The sequence below is a fragment of the Spermophilus citellus genome, assembly GCF_964194105.1.
Source record: "Spermophilus citellus genome assembly, chromosome: 6".
Lineage (NCBI taxonomy): Eukaryota > Metazoa > Chordata > Mammalia > Rodentia > Sciuridae > Spermophilus > Spermophilus citellus.
In genome coordinates this window covers 16,393,244-16,410,378 of record NC_138187.1, presented here as the reverse complement: position 1 = coordinate 16,410,378, position 17,135 = coordinate 16,393,244, and the positions used below count along the sequence as shown (strand labels likewise).

General features: G+C 44.0%; 1 protein-coding gene across 1 annotated transcript in view; it reads left to right on the top strand.

The window, feature by feature from the left end:
* Positions 1-14,311, top strand: part of USP31 (ubiquitin specific peptidase 31) — a 73,262-nt gene extending 58,951 nt beyond the window's left edge. The window contains exons 14-16 of the mRNA XM_081297796.1: positions 2,515-2,673; positions 4,147-4,299; positions 6,261-14,311. Coding sequence (XP_081153922.1) covers positions 2,515-2,673; positions 4,147-4,299; positions 6,261-7,828 — 1,880 coding nt within the window. The 3' untranslated portion in view covers positions 7,829-14,311. The remainder of the gene's footprint in view (positions 1-2,514; positions 2,674-4,146; positions 4,300-6,260) is intronic.
* The last annotated feature ends 2,824 nt before the right edge of the window (positions 14,312-17,135 follow it).

The following is a 17,135-nucleotide window of genomic DNA, read 5'->3' as shown; positions in this document are numbered from 1 at the left end:
ATGTTAGCATGCTTTCTAGCAAGAAATTATTGGGAAAAATAGGACAGTGATATATTTTATCACATCATGTTGCTCTTTACATAGAACAGACTTTGGAAAATGCCTGAAAAACCTAGAGGCAGTATAGTTTAATGAAAGCAGTTCTGGTTGGAAGCTGGACCCATCTTCCCAGCTCTGTGGCCTTGGCTATGTAGCCTACTCTGACTTGGGGACCATGGTGGGACCGCGGTAGTGTGCAGGAAGCAGGCCTGCCTTTCTCACAGGACGTGTTCCCTGGGAGGTGCTCAGATATTTTTGTTATTTCCCCTTTCCCATGCGTAAGCCACATTGTTGCTCTCCTGGTATACAGAATGTTAGAGTACATCTTAAATACCCCAGCACTGTGGGTTAAAGGGATTCTCTTGTTAAGTTTTCATTTGGAGTGTCTGTTCTGATGTGTTTTTGGTTTTGCACTGGGTCTAGCTGTAATTATGTAGTTTGTGTATGGCTAACTTGTGCAAGGATTTAGAACAGAGCTTCTCAAATCATCTGCGATAAAGACCTTGTTTTTCCTATTTTAAAATTCCAATCCTTCACAAGCCAGCTCTTTTTGTAAAAATATAGCAAAACACTATGGCGGCACTGGATTGCTATGAAAGTTTTTGAATGCTTCTGCATTTTGGGGACAGCACCAATCTCCTGCCACAATTTGAGTAGCACTGGCCTAGGAAACACCTCAGAAGGTAGGGCTAGGAAGAAAAGCAAGTAGAATTATTTTGTAAATAACATTGTTTTCTCGTTAGTGAGTTACTGTGCTACCTTAGTTTCCACACCATGACGCAGAGTAGACCAAAATTAGAGCACAATTATCTGTCTCCTTCTCTTGGATGTCTCCCCACTCCTTACAGTTCTAACTCCCACTTATCACCACCTCACCAGTGGGTGATGTATACAGCAGGCCTGACCTGACACCACTTGAGTGCTGTTTTTTTAGCTGTTTGCTGCTTGTATCTTCATTTCTCTCCTCTTCTGGGTCTTGATGAGTTCACAGCTGCAGAGGACTTTCTTCCCCACATTTGTAGATTCTTCCTCTGCCCTTCATTTGAGGACCTGTTTGGTATAGTAACCCTTCCCTCTCTGGGTTTCATCTCTTATAGTGCCATACTTAGAAAAGTGTGTGGCCTGTTAAGGGTTTACTCCTGGCACCTCTCAGGACCTTAGGTGCCCTGTCCTTGGGTATACTAAGTCTGTTTCAGCATCCAGCTAAATGTTCTAGCACTCATTTATTCTCGCTCCAGTAAACAGATATTTTTAGGGAATGTGATAACAACGTGCCTTTTTGGATCAAGCTTATAAGACCCTTTGATATATCCTTTCAGGATAATTTGGTTTTGAGAATTTATTTAATTTTATTTTTTTTGGTGCAGGGGTTGGAACCCAAGCCTTGTGCATGCTATGCATGCACTCTACCTCTGAGCTACAGCCCCGGCACCAAACTCTTTCAAGTTTTTGTTTTTTCTTGCTGGTTCTTGAACGCGCTTTATTTCTACCTGAGCTTGGGATTTGAGCTGGGAGAGGGCCTTGTGCCTTCATGAGCTTGTGTATTCTCAATTTGCCAGGGACCCTCTGTGGAGCGCTGTTGTGTTGCCCCCTAGGGAGGCAAGGCAGGGCAGGGGCTGAAGCTCAGGCTCAAGTATCATATAAACCTGAACTGAAGTTGGCTCTGTACTTCAGCAAATGCATGCGGGTGGATGTGCTGGGTAGTCTTTTTAAGCCTCTATAAAATTGGGAGTAATAATAAAACAAATCTCAGGATTAAATGAAATTCTTGGTATACAAATGTTGAATATTAGATACTGGGTTAGTAGTAGTATTTCTCTTAATATTATTTTATATCTCTCATAAACACGAAATACTGTAATATGCTTATGTCAAGATTTTTAAAAAATATTTGTTTAGTTATACATGGACACAATATATTTATTTTGTTTATTTTTATGTGGTACTGAGGATCAAACCCAGGGTCTCATACGTGCGAGGTGAGCGCTCTACCGCTGAGCCACAACCCCAGCCCCTTTTGTCAGGATTTTTAACCCTGGAACTATTGACATTTTGGCTGGGTACTTCTGTGGTGGGGTGCTGTCCTGTACATTGTTGATAATTAGCAGCATCCCCAGGTGCTGGGCACTTCCCCCATCCCTCTTCAGTTGTGACAGTCAGAATGTCTCCATTCTTGGCTAAATGTCTCCTGTAGGGCAAAATTGTTCCTGGTTGAGACCCAGTAGTTTAAATAAATAAGTATATTGTGTTTTCTAAGGTAAAATAGAACTATATGAAATAATTTGGAATTTCTTTAAACACATTGTTTGAGTGTGATATGGAATTTGGATTTATTAAAAAGTTTCTTTCTGTGTTACTACGTGCAGACTTAAAAAGTTCTTGAATTAGTTGTATAAGCCAAAGTAATGGTTTCTGGATGGAATGGAACAGCTGGCGTGGTCTCGTCTGGTACTGACCATGGTCTCTTTTTGGCAGCATACTGTAAGAACTCTGTGGATGGCCTCTGGTATTGCTTCGATGACAGTGATGTGCAGCAGCTGTCGGAGGACGAGGTGTGCACGCAGACAGCCTATATCCTCTTCTACCAAAGGCGGACAGCCATCCCTTCGTGGTCGGCTAACAGCTCAGTAGCCGGTAAGGCTGACTGTTGTTCTTGGGCAGGTTTTTCTAGAGCAGAAGATTGTAGTTCATGGTGTAGGGGATGTCTTAGAGGCTTCATGACCATCAGTTTGATCAGGTTAATCTTCACATTTCTGTTAGTCTGGAAACCAGCTTGATTGCAATTAAGGAAGTGGGGTGGACTGTGTGGCAGCCATGGACCAGCACAGTCCACGCAGTGGTGGGCAGAGCCTGGCTCAGACAGCCTGCACCTGTGCCTGTGGGATAAATGCACGGGGGAGTGGGTCAGTAGCCTGGCTGCTGCTCTCAGACCTTCTCCTGGGTTACCTTGGAGCATGGTCCACCTGAGCCACATGGTCATCACCCAGCATGGGTGTAATAGTCATAGTCCTCCCTCACTGGATCATTGCTTGCATTAAATTAGGTAATGGATGTGAGAACACTTTGTAAAGGGTCGACGAGTACCATTAGAAATAGTTCTTTTTTCCAATAAGATTGACTTGTTCTCTTTGGGAAGGGATTGATGACTGTAACAGATGGCTTGGATTTAGCCCGTAGGATCTAGTCTGTTATGTTAATAAGCATAGGAACCAGCACCCACCCACAAGACACATGAGACACAAGACATAATCCAAACAAGGGCACATGTGCTTCCTGCTGTAAAGTTTGACTTTAAGAGAATGTGGCAGAGGACAAAACATGGTACTGTGTTGACAGGGTAGGGTAAGGAATGGTGACCACTGATTGTCTCCAAGAGTGGGAGAGGTGAGTTCAAAGAGGCTGAAAAGATGCCTCCCTGCTGAGCCAAACTCCACGCAGTGTGTAGCTGCTCACTTCCTTGACAGGAAGTGGGAACTTAGTTGCTCTGAGGCTTCCCTGGGTGCTCTACCAGAGTCAGAGATGCTCAGAAATGACATGCTCTTGTCTGCTGAGCCAGTAGTGCTGCTTCATGTAGTCAACCTCAAGAGCACTTTCTGTTGCACTGTTGTATATTGAAGGGCATTTCTGGAACAAATAGGAGATAGGACTGATGGACCTGAAAGGACGTGTGTGTATTATTAATATGATAACATGGTTAACAATTCTGTAAGGCAGTGAAGCTAAGAATAGTGCACATTGCTCCTTTCTTCTCGAGTCAAATCTTTCTACAGGTGCTCAGAATAGTTGCATGCTCTGTAGATGCTTGGTCCATATTTGTGGAATGAACAGACATGAATTATTGTCTACATCCCGTCTTTTTGCCAACTTTTATGGGTCACATACTGCGTTCTGAAGTGGTCATCCCTGTGCTTGCATTTCACTCCTGCCTGTGTGCAGGAGCTGACTTCTGTTCTTCGTCTTCACTGGGGTAATCAGCTCTGGGAGTTCATGGTGTCCTTAGGACATCAGATGTCCCCAGCTTGGCTTGCAGCACGTCCGTGAGGGCATGGGCAGTGCAGGCTGGCCACAGGACCTGGCTGACCTCAGCTCCCATCTCCTTTTCTACAGGCTCCACGAGTTCTTCCCTGTGTGAGCACTGGGTGAGCCGGCTTCCAGGGAGCAAGCAAGCCAGTGTGACTTCAGCGGCCTCCTCCAGACGCACCTCCCTGGCCTCGCTCTCCGAGTCTGTGGAGATGACCGGGGAAAGGAGTGAAGATGATGGTGGGTGTGGGTTTTGCTGATGGGTTTTCAAAACAGCAACATACAGACACAGTGCAGGGGGCCTCAGGGTTAGGAACAAAGTCCCACGGAGATCGTGGGAGAACTCAAAGTGGGTAGGAGTGGGGCTGCCTAGCTGCAGTTATGATTCTAAGAAGTAACATTGTTAATGGACATGGTCACTGGCTTTTCCTCTATGACCCAAGACTTTATCCACATCATTATTTTCCACTTTTATGGTCTAGTGTGAGGCTGAAGCTTTAACTGTACACATTTTTTTTCAAAGTGCTTTTATAATTTTCAGAGTGGCTGTAAGGGCTCAGTGAAGTTGTGCTTGCTCAGGGCCACCTGGTGAGTCCCAGCCTGGCAATGGGGCCCCTGACAACTTCAGCTCCAGATTTCTTACTCTGAGCGTGATCACAATATAAAAACTGGGCAAATCTGATTAAAAATTGAACTCTGAAGCCTTCACTTACCACTAGAGTAATGGCAGGATAGACCTTGGTCCTAACAGGGACCCCAGGCGGTGTGGGAAAGATCAGGCAGCCACTGCCCTGAGAGCTGGAAGGAGCAGAGGGTGAGCTCAGCCTCTGTAATGAGGGCGGTGACTCATCCTCCAGCGAGTCTCACTCTGCGGCCAGCATTTCGATCGCCATAATCTGTCTCTAGTGATGATGGATAATTCTGAGAAAATGAAATGGAGCTCAAAGTGCAGGAGGTTGGAAGAAGGTGGCATCTGTGTCAGGGTTTCAGCTCTGCCACTTCGTCTGGCTTACCACTGTTTTATTTGTAAAATAAGAATATTGGACTATAATTGCTAAGCTCTTTCTAGCTCCTGACGTTTTGTGAAAAGCCAACTAGTAAGCCTTTGCTTGTTTAGGTGGAGGTTATATTCAACATAACTTGTAAACTTAGAATTCACTGTCACTTTAATGATAAGTCTAGATATGGGTTGCCTTGATCTATTTTTAAACAGTGTAGTTGGTGGAATCAATATCCTCTTAAGCATTATCATCATTTAATGGTTCTGGATAGTGCCCACAGAACAGAGGCTGCCTCTTAGGAATTTATGCAGAGTTTCTTAAATGCCACAGCTACAGTATCAAGTATGTATAAAATTCAATTTAGAATATTTTCTTTAGAAGTTTTAAGACACTACAAACTAACATATTGTTCTAATTATGAGGGTTTTCTTTGAAAGTGTTAGGTCCCTTAGGTTTGGTGCCGATTGTATCCAAGTTCTTTCCATTGAAATCTCTAGCTCTTCTCCACTTTACTAGTCAACGATTGCAGACTAACTTACAGGTGGTATTTGAGCCAAGGGGTGAGGGGTTCTGGTATTAGCTCTGCCTTTAATTATTTGTGTAATCTTGGCAGGACTTGCCTCTGTGAGCCCCAGATGTGCTTCAGGAGGAGGAGGAAGCTGGATGAGCAGCTTCCATTTCATGAGCATCTGAAGTGCCAGGTCTTCTGCTGGGCACAGGACTTCTGAGATTTTCTTTAATCCTTATAGTAGACCAGTGGTCAGCACACAGCATCCTGCAGCCGACGGGCCCTGCGGCCTGCTGCCTTTTTTCTGTAAAGTTTTTTAGAACGCAGCCACGCCATTTTTTTGTTACCTATGTGGTTGCTTTTGTGCTGTGGTGGCAGAGTTGAGCGGTCGTCCATGCAACATAGCATACTTCTGGTGGGCCTTTACAGGAAGTATGCTGACCTGGAGGGAGAGCCAGGAGGTACCGAGAATGGTTTGCTTACCCCTGAGCTAGAAGGTTCCTCTTTTATAGATAAGGGAACTGGGCTTCAGAAGGTTGAAGTCACATGGCTGTGACCTCAGACAGGTGACACTGAGAGTCATACTCCCGTCATTACATGTGGCCTGCTTTGGGTCCACCTTTACCATCTTAAGATGCTACAGGAATGTTTTTGTGGGTTTAGCTTAACAGAATTCTCTCTGCCATGTTTAGGTGGCTTTTCAACTCGGCCATTTGTGAGGAGTGTCCAGCGCCAGAGCTTGTCCTCCAGATCGTCTGTGACCAGCCCCTTGGCTGTTAATGAAAATTGCATGAGACCTTCTTGGTCCCTGTCTGCGAAGCTGCAGATGCGCTCCAATTCTCCTTCCCGCTTCTCAGGGGACTCTCCAATTCACAGCTCTGCCTCCACCTTAGAGAAGATCGGGGAGGCAGTAGATGACAAGGTCTCTATCTCTTGCTTTGGCAGCTTGAGGAACCTTTCCAGCAGTTATCAGGAAGTAAGTGATAGTCACAGTCGACGAGAACACAAGGCTGTGGGCCGAGCCCCCCTGGCTGTCATGGAGGGCGTGTTCAGAGACGAGTCAGATACCCGCAAATTGAACTCCAGTGTTGTAGATACACAGAGCAAAAACTTAGCACAAGGGGATCGCTTACCTCCTGTCTCCGATGCATTTGATAACAATAACCAGATTGCTTACGTGGATCAGAGTGATTCCGTGGACAGCTCTCCAGTCAAAGAAGTGAAACCCCCAGGCCACCCAGGCTCGCTCACAAAGAAACCAGAGAGCACAACCAAGAGGTCCCCCAGTTCCAAAGGCACTTCTGAGCCAGATAAAAGCTTGCGGAAGGGGAGAGCAGCCTTGGCAAGCCAAGAATCATCTCTTTCAAGTACATCTCCTTCTTCTCCTGTTCCTGTCAAAGTTTCTCTAAAGCCTTCTCGCTCTCGAAGCAAAGCGGATTCTTCCAGGGCCAGTGGAAGGCATTCATCCCCTGCTCCTGCCCAGCCCAAAAAGGAGTCAGTCCCCAAGTCCCATGATTCCGCATCGTCTCCCTCGCCACAGAAGCAGAAGTCGGCTTCTGCCCTCGCTTACACTGCTTCCTCTACATCTGCCAAAAAAGCCTCAGGCTCTGCCACCAGGGGCCCCTTCCCTCCTGGGAAGAACAGGACTTCAGACCGGACCTTGAGTAGGGAGGGCTCCAGACAAAGCCTGGGATCCGACAGAGCCAGTGTCACCTCCATTTCCAAACCCAGCTCCCCTCGGGTGAGCCAGGCCAGAGCCGGGGAGGGCAGAGGTGACGGCAAGCACGTGCGCAGCTCCTCCATGGCCAGCCTGCGCTCCCCCAGCACGAGCGTGCGCTCTGGTCTGAAGAGGGACAGCAAGTCTGAGGATAAGGGGCTGTCCTTCTTCAAGTCAGCCTTGAGACAGAAGGAAACTAGGCGGTCGACGGACCTCGGCAAGACAACCTTGCTGTCTAAAAAGACAGGGGGCAGCTCTGTCAAGTCAGACAGTAAGAGTGCCAGGGATGACAAGGCCGAGAAAGGCCACCAGCCTCCGGGCCCCCAGCAGCCAAATGCCCATGCAGTTGGAAAGGAGCAGCTTGTCTCTAAGGACCCTGCCTCCGCTAAACATTCCCTGCTCTCTGCTCACAAGTCCAAGTCTTCCCAGCTGGATTCCGGACTTCCCTCATCTCCCAGCGGCAAGCAGCCTGCTGAGAAAGCCTCCAAAAAGTTACCTTCTAGCATGCAGACCTCTGCACGGCCTTCTCAGAAACCTCAGTGACGTTCCGCAGCCTAAGTGTTCTGTCTGTAAAGATGTTTATTTATTTAGCACCCCTCCTTTTCCACCAAAGCCCTCTATGCTTTTGTTTTGTTATTTTTTGGGTCATGTGCCTGATTGTGTGTGCCTGCGCGTGCGTGAGTGTGTGTATGCAAGGAGAAGTCAGTTGTAAATTGTTAAAAGCGTCTTCGCCTTATTCTGCCATTGAACCAAATAACAGCCATAGGCAAAGCATTGATACCAGGCTAACTGGAGTAATTATAGACAATACCCGGACAGTCCCTTTAGCAATTGTATATATTTCTTTCTAGAGAACTCTAATGACTTTCATTGGACACTAGGGTCTTGAAACCTGTGAACCAGTTAAGCTATCATTAGTGTGTGGAAGGGTGAATTATTTGACTTGGGTTTCATCTGAGCAGGATTTGTCCACACTGCGGATTGTCGAGTGGCACCAGGAGCTCTAAAAACTGTGACAATAACATGTGAAACAAACCGAGATAAAACTGTTGCTTTCTGCACTTGTGCCCCATTTACCAGTCTTTGTAAAGGGCAATATTTTAACACTAATGTTTCTCAGGTATCTATACTCAGCTAGTCCAGGATGGATGTGCATCAGTAAATGGATTAAAGAGGAAGGTGACATGTGGGTGACTGTGTCATTTCTCCTACTGCCACAGAGACATTACAGAGGTAGAAGCAAAGTCTTAGACTACCTTTATCTCTGCAGAGGTGTGCAGCACCCTCACCTGTCTTAACTCTTGAGATGTGTTCCAAGAGGTAGCAAATTGGATAGCCAGGATCCAGTCACTAATTAAATTTTTTTCCTTCTACGTTTGCTAGCTAAGTCCATTTGGATTTTGAACTGTAGCAGAGCAGTTAACACCTTTGAAAGATTCCTGGAAAAAAATGCATTCTAAACTGGAGGCATGAATCCTACCATTCTCCTCTGGTATTGCTTTTTCTGTTAGAAGCTGAAGGCTCCATGCTGCCCCCATCTGCATGCTTGTGTCCCCTCATCTCATAGCTTGAAAAGGAAAGAAGTCGCTTCCTGCCAATAGTCAGTGATGGTGTGTGGAAGCAGTGTGTGACACAGTATTACAGATGCACTTTGGATCCCGCTTGTCAGTTTTCATTCTGACTGCTTTTCAGTAACTCATTTATATCTTCTTTGTGCTGAAGATGGAATCGCACGCCCAGACCTCACAAGCGGGGTTTGGAGTGTGTTCCATCTGGCAGTGTCAGTGCAAACTGCATTTCTTATATAGAGAAAGGAGCATCTCATAGAAATAGCACAGAAAAGCAAATCTATAGTTTTTCAAGCTCTCTGGAGGTCTCCTGGTAATCATTTCCTGCTTCAATTTTAGCTTTTGTTTTATTTGCTTTTTAAATATAAGGAGAATCATAGTCCTGATTCTCCTTGAATAGCATTTGTCACTTTGCCATAAAATATAGAATGCTAAGTTTATGTTGTTTTTTATTATTATTATTATTGTTGTTATTATTTTGGTCATAGACTATTCAGGTTCTTCCTGAACTGATGGTGCACAGATTCGTTGATAACCTTCCTTTTCAGTATTGCTGTGTATGAAGTAACGACAACACATATGCATGCATAGCTGTGAATTCTGCCCTCTTTTTTCTTTCTTTTATTTTTTTCCATGAATACCTCTTGGGAACTGTTTCCAGTAGGTTACTTAACTTTATTTTGCTGCTAATTTGAGCATTAGCTGGTAACTTGCAAGGAGCCATTATGTTGAGGGTAGCTGGAATTTTCGACCCTTGCAGTGGTGAAGACTTGCTTATTCCACTCGTGAAGGTTACCGTAGTGCTCCATGTAACTCATTCAGCATGAGCCGTCACCCTGGCACCGAGCCCTGTACTAGACACTTCACTAGGTGTTGTCCTTGTGCTGTGTGGATTCGGTGGTTTCCCGAGCAGCGTTGTCCTGTGCTGTGGCCTGACTGCGGGGCTGGCTGCCTTTGATACCACCTCACCAACAGCCCCGCCCGTGTCAGCCACTGCTCTGGTTTTCCTGTATTGCTTTTATTTCCTGAAAAAGATGCACAAATGTGGGATCATCAATATCAGGAATTGAATGTTTGTCTAATTTGAACCTGTTGTCTTTGTTAGCAGGTAGATTTCATTTGAAATCTATCAGAAGCTCTAAAGCAGTCTTAGAATTATATTTTGATTAGGCAGAGGGTTTTAATAACACTTTTTTTCCATAGTCAGTTAAGCATTAATAGAAACTAGTTTGATTCTTACAATGGTAAATATTTTTATTCGTGAGTCCTATAGGAATGGATTTTCCATTATGTGTAATGCCTTTAAAAAAAAAAAAAAAAACCTCTACAAATCTCTTTAATTTTCCATGGGATCTAGAAATAAAATTTCTATAATATAATAAAATCTATAAACTATATGTCTATGGAATTTAGTCCTTGCTTCAGGTTTAATTAAATAGAAAAAATGCCAGGAAGTATTATGGCATTGGCCAGGCGTCGTTAAGCTTTCTATTTCCGGGGTTGGTAAACAATGAAAATTTCATTATTCCTAACGACTAGTTACAACTTTAAGCCACAGAAAAGGAAATTTTTCCCCAAAGTTTGAAGGTGCTCTTTCAGGTGGGAGTATTGTTACTTGGTTCAATTTAGTTTTTTGTTAGGGTCAAGGACTTAGTATTTCTTTCTTTCTTTCTTTCTTTCTTTAATTCTCAGTGATATTTGGCACAATGATCCTTATGTGCTTTGGGGTTAAAGTCATCTGCTAAGGGTGGTGGGTCTGGGTTTCTGGTTGACACCTTGATGGGCCTGATGACAGAAGTCCTTTCCTTGTAGGCACCACGTAGTCACCAACAGTAGGGCTGCATTGGGAATGTTTGCTTATTTAAAAAAATTATTCTTGATTTCTCTTTCTGTAAACATCCAGTGCACTGGGCTGTCTCAATCCTTAAGACAGCCCTGTGCCTCACCTTTGTTAACCCCTAGAGAATATGGAAGCACAAGGAAACTGAGGAGCCCTTCCTGGTAGGCCCTCTCCTGCCTTTTGTATTTTCTCATCCTAAAAGCAGCCAAACTGAAAGTACGTCGTAGCATGCTGGCCTGGTAGCAGTGGAATTGGTTGTTTGTGGTGTGCTGAAATGCTGTAATTGTCTGTGAGGCTGCCCGAGCTCTTTTGTAATCCTTCTTTCCAGCCTTCATTCATTCTGCAAATGTTCACTGAGGGCCTGTTTTGTGTTTAAAGACCTGCTGAAGCTTCAGGAATTTGCTGTAGCCAAAGAGCCCTGCCAGCACAGCTCATGAGGCTGGGAAGGCTGGCGGTGGGCTGGACGGAATGGCAGTCCTCTCGACAAAAAGATATGTTGGATTCTGGCTCTGGCTAAGGCTCATGGTCCTCTTGAGCATGTTTGTTTTGTCTGGAAACCAAAAGTGCCCTTCATCTCTGCAGACATCCTGCTCTTCGATTTGCTGGTTCAGGCTGAGCTGTCTGTGCTATTGGAGGACTTGAAAATCCAAGTCACTTTGCATTAGAATTTGGTCATCCATTTGTCTTGAGGTGGATATTGGGATTTTTCTCTGGGTTTGGGGAATTGTCATCCCTCTAAATGAACTATCATGAAAACGTCAGGAACAGTAGTGGCAGCTTAGGGCAAGCAGAGCAGAGAACAGTGAACAAAGCTTATTTATTTCAGAGAAACACGTTTTTAGAAGTAGATGGACATCTGATGTTACATTTCATTCTGACAAATTCCTGAACAGCTGAAGTTATTGTTTCCTAGGTAAGTTGTTTTGGATACGAAGATAGTGTTTCTGGGTTGAATTTTTGAAATAGTATGCAAATCATAAGCACAGTTTAAAATGTATTCTGAAGGCACATTGAAGCTTATATTATTTGGAATTGAGAAGGGTGAAATTTGTTGACAAACCAGTGCCTGTTGTAAACACAAACACACAGACAGATATGGCTGTGAGTGTGCACGCTGTCTTTGTCTTTAATTTCATGAAGGCAACATTATTGTTAAACCTGACTGCCTTTTTTTTTTTTTTTTTTTTTTTTTTGGGCAGGGGAGTCCAATGCCTTTATTTAACAGAACGCCCAGTGTCGCCCAGTGTCTCATGCTGTCATGCTGATCAACTCCCCAAGTGTTTGTTTTTGCAGCCACATTTTGGGCATGACCACTCATGATCCCCTCAGTAATGGAAAAGGTCTTGCATGCCTTCCATCTAATCCAGAAAGCATGCTCTTACTACCTATGCAAGCAACCAATAAAGAAAAGACTATACTAAATGTTAAGCATTAAAAAAAAAAAAGCAACTCTTAGATTATGGAGCTCTATTTTTGAATTTGTAATTTTTCAAATGTGGCTTAATCCTCAGTGTAGATGAGCATGAATGTGATCTTTTGGTTTGCTTCGCATCTATTTCTCTTTGCCAATTTTTTTTTATTATTGGTGAGGTTGTATGTAAAATAATAAGTATTGTGGAAGCAGGAGTGGAATTGGAGATACTGAACATACACTGGTGTATATACTGTATTTAGCCTGAAGACTTTCCTAAAGTATTTTGTTCTAAAAATAACCTGCCATTTTCTATAGATTTTAATTTTTTATATCTTCTAGGGTTCTATTGTGGTCACAAGGAAAGAATGTGGCTTCAAATAGTGCTAACAATTTTAAAATGCTTTTGTAGAGACTTAGAGCTGTTTTGGAAAGCTGTGGAGCTTCCCACCCATTGGTCCCAGTGAGAACAAGGCTGTGGAATTTATGATAGTGTTGTATGGTGGATTCTGATCTAGATCCATCTCATATTCATTTAAAAGCAGTGTTTCCCAGTGTGGAGGAGAAAGGGGTTTATGGCAGACTTGAGAGCCACTTCTGAATGACTCATCTGAGATTGTGATACCCAGTGTTTACCATAATCATCTAAAGAACTTTTAAGCCTGGGACTCCTCCCGAGCTTTTGATCTAGGTAGTGTAGGGGCCTGTCCCAGGAACCACCATTACAGCTCGTAGGTGTTTCTGATTTGTAGTTGGAATTGAGAACCACTGCAATACACCCTCCATTTGCCGAGAATTATGGTGATAATCACTGCCATATGAAGTCTCAAGAGTGATACCAGTTGCTCAGTTGTGTTAGGGAGGAAAATATCAACCTCCTGTTTGGAATATGAGGCCTTTCTGATTCCAGGCCTGATTCGGGAGGTGGACAGCTTGGCATTTCCCAGCCTGGTGGGAATTGGTGGTCTTGGGGTCTGCATCTTTCTCCAAAGTCTCCCCACCAGATTTCATGGTGGATCAGAAACCAACCCACTGAGGAGAAGGGAAGTTCCTCCAAGTGAGAATATTTGGGAGAATTAAAAAAAACAACACACACACAAAAACAACCTTTCTAGCCTTGGAAGACCTGTCCTTGCTTTTGATAGAATGGTTGCCTTTTTGTAGTAATTGAAATAGCAAACCCCAGGCTGCTGTACTCAGCTCATTCTCTACTGTAGCTCTTACTTACCAAGAACGTAGTTTCAGGAATTCTTTTTAGTTTGAAATGAATGTGAAACATTTTACTTGGAATTTTTTTTTTTTTTGTAACCCTCATTGCAATTTTTTTCGTGTAACTGAAGAAATACTCATCCAAAAACTTGGCAGTGTGTTACCTATGGAGGCATATGACATTTAGTTTTAATCTGTGGTGAGCTGAATGCACTACAACATCTTCAAAATAATTTGCTGGGCTCGGGTGGTTTCATCCTGTCAAGCATTATGCTGCCTACAAAACGAAAAGAAACGTAATTTACCTGGTATTTTCAACATTTCAAGGAGTAAAGATAACAAGGAAATGTTTCTTTAGAAAGGCCTCCCAGAGGAGCGAGCTCTGTGGCAATTGGTAAGACGCAATATGAAATTTCCTAGGTGCTATTCTACACGGTGAGGTTTCATTAAACCAAGGGGAAAGGCAATTACGGTATTACCCAAGTTGAAGTTCTCTTTGAAGGCCTTTCAGGTATGCATTTGTGTTCAGGTATGGATTTGCCCACCAACTGTGCCTCTCACCACTGGTTAAAACTGAATTCAAGTCTCATTACCAGAGTAGTTTCTTGGTTGAACTTTTCCGTATTTACGCTGTAAAATCTGCATGTATATCACTGTACACAAAATGCTTCGGTATTGTTCATGCACCGTCCATAGTTCTGTGTAATTTTCTTTAGTTATACAGAAAAATGTAAGGCAGGATGTCTTTCCTAGAGGCTGGAAGAAAAGTGTATCATACATTTTAAATTATTTTAGGCCAGTGCATGAGATGTGTCACTGACTTCTGTTATTTATTTGTATGTTTTATTATTCAAGGTGTATGCACTTTTAAGAAGCAAAATTTATATTTTTATGTTTAAAACGTTTTATTTCTGAAACAGCAGTTGATTATATAGTATACAGTTGGAATTAAGAGAAAAGTGGAAAATGTAACAAAATATAATAAATTTATTACGTGATGCCCTCTTCAAGCCACATTCCTCTTTTCTCCCCCTTGCCAACCAGTATCTATTTGGTGTTGACTAATGATATTTGTACTACATCAGTCTATACAAAATGCCTCAAAATCGCCATGTTGAATGTCAAATTACAGGATACGTACAAAGACCCTCTAAGTAAAATCACAACAAAAGGCGCACATTCATGAGGATATAATCTGCACAGTGATTGTTATTCCCATTTCCTCCCCGATGATCTGAGTTGTTTTGTCCTGGGCCAGGGAGTTGGACGAGAAGGAACTCGCCTTCTGACTCTGTTCCAACAGACTTTTCAAAGTTTCCTATTGTTTTTCCTCTCCTACCAGATGTTTATGATAGGAAGAAATGGCGGCATAAAAGGGACCATCCATTTCTTGGTCCTCTCCTACTCCCATGTATTTAGTATCTTGGTTTTTTGACTCTCCTGCTCTGAGGATGTGTCTTTCCAGCCGTCTTTCCTGTCCTTGCCGACAGAACTCGTTGCTGAGGATGTCACATCACTTATGACCACTTGGGGGCAGTAGAGATCGCCATTGTCAAATGTATTTAAAAACCCCAGTCTGCGGGTGCTTAGCCTCTGTTCTCTGAGTGTGGCAATGCTCATTCTGAATGAAATGAGAAAAGCAGCATCGGTGAGCAGAATTTCCCTTCAGGTGAGTACCAGCCATCCCATGTTCCTAAAAACTGGTGAATACAGATCATAGAGCAGATCTTGTTTTCCTAAAGACGTTATTATGGTTTAGGGTAGGAACGGGGAGATGGTATTTCTAACCAAGGACTAGTGTGAGCCACGTATGAAAACCAGAGGTATAGATGGCACTTACAGCTTGTATTGTTTTAAATGAGGCAATTTTATTTTAGGTTTTGTTAGTTTAACCCCACAGTACAATGATTATTCAAGAGGCTTCACTATGCCTAAAAGTGTTCACATGTCACAAAATATATTGGTTTGATAGTTATACAGATATTCGAGGATCACTTTGTATGTCCTCTTAGAACTTGGAGGGTTGTTTTCAAATACTTGGTGTCTCTGAACACTTCTGTGCCTTTCAATTCTTCAAGAAAGTTGTGACAAAGCCCCTTGCCCTGGACCCAAGTTTCTGTGTGTTCAAGTGCCCCAGGAGTGATCTGAGGCCTGACTCGGCTGGAATGGCTGGAGGTCTGTCCCCAGCCCCGGCACCTGCTCCCTGTTCCTAGGCAGACTCCACGGATCTCGGGATGGGGGGTTATCTTGCCTTTCCTCTGTGGCCCGTTCCTCTCAGCATCTCCACATGGCCCTGATGGTTGGCCTCTGGGTAGGTTGCACCCCTTCAGCAGAATCCTTTGGGATTCAGTCTTGATTTGGTCTGGTCTTGGCCATCCATGTTTTTCACACTCTGCCAACATTTGCTGCACAAGGTGGGGACAAGTGTTCTTTTTACCTAACATGATAAAATTTGGCACATGTAACCCAGTGGCTTGCACCCTGTTTTCAGGGGTACGTTAGGCCTGCTCTTTGGGTTTATAGCAGCCCTATTTTTCTTGAGTGTGGGAAGGGGGTATAAACGAGACCACAGTGATTAGTCCAAGTCAGGCCTCCCTGCCTCTGGTGGAACCTTGGGCATGTGACATCCTCTCTCTCTTGTGCCTTCACTTTGTTTAGGAAGGACCCATAGCGCCTGCAGTATACATATCCAGTTCCAGGGACACGGTGACAGGGTGTCAGTTATGTCTGTCCTCTTGAGGGGCATGGAAGGCATTGGGGATGGAGCAGTGTGATTGAAGGTGGACTGTATCAGCCTCAGATTCTGAGTCCACAAAAGTTTGCATAGAGAAGGTGCCAATTTGCTATCACACCCAGAATTGAGTCCAGGCACAGAGTGGTTCCTTAGTAAATGTTCACGTTTGCTCAGTCAGTGGGTTGACTGCTTAACCCTTCTGCGTTGACCTTCCTGTCTGGAAGATGGAGAATAAAGGTACTTGCATCATCCGGTTGTGAAAAGCTTCAGTGGGAATGAGGCTTAAAGGATGGAGCACAGGGCTGGGGAGTGGAGGAGAGGGCAGTGGAGAATAACTCATATTCCAGGCAGGAAAAAGTGCTGTGCTTTCTGGCAACCTGCTAGAATGCAGGGCAGGAAGCAGCGAATGAAATGGGTGGGAGAGGGACATTTTATGACCTCCTCCATTTGTTCTGAAGTAAATGACAATCCAGGGTGAGATTTTAATTTAGGAGAGAGACGATATCCATTTTGTGCCATAGCATGGTTACCATGACAACAACATGGCGTCACCAGAGAGCCTGGTTAGCAGTGTGTGCCAGAAATCTGGGTGCAGGGTAGGAAGGCAGACCTAGAGCCTGTTTCTCAAACACTGGGCCCACTGCTGCAGTGATGGACAGAGGAGAGGAGGGGAACACCTGGACAGGCAATGTGCTCACCTAACGTGCACACCGCTGGTCACCAGGCCTGTGACCTTGACTTGCTGGCTGGACAATCAGGACAGGTTATTCAACTTCTCTGTGCCTCAAAACCTGCACCTGTAAAAGGATATCTTTGTGACCATTGTGCAGCTTAATTGGGGAGGTTGGTTTATTTATATTTAATGTAGTTTTGAATGTATTTGGTTTTATGTACTGTATTTATCCATACTGTATAAGAATTGTTATTATTTTAATAGTACTTCTCAGCCTCTGAAATTCATTCTTGGGTTTGTCCTCCCTCTCCCCCAGTGGAAGGTAGTAGTTCCCATGACAGCAGAGTCTTTGGTCTGTCTTTGCTCCTATATGAGTCTAGTTCTGAAGGCGTTCAGCTCTGCCTAACAGAATGTC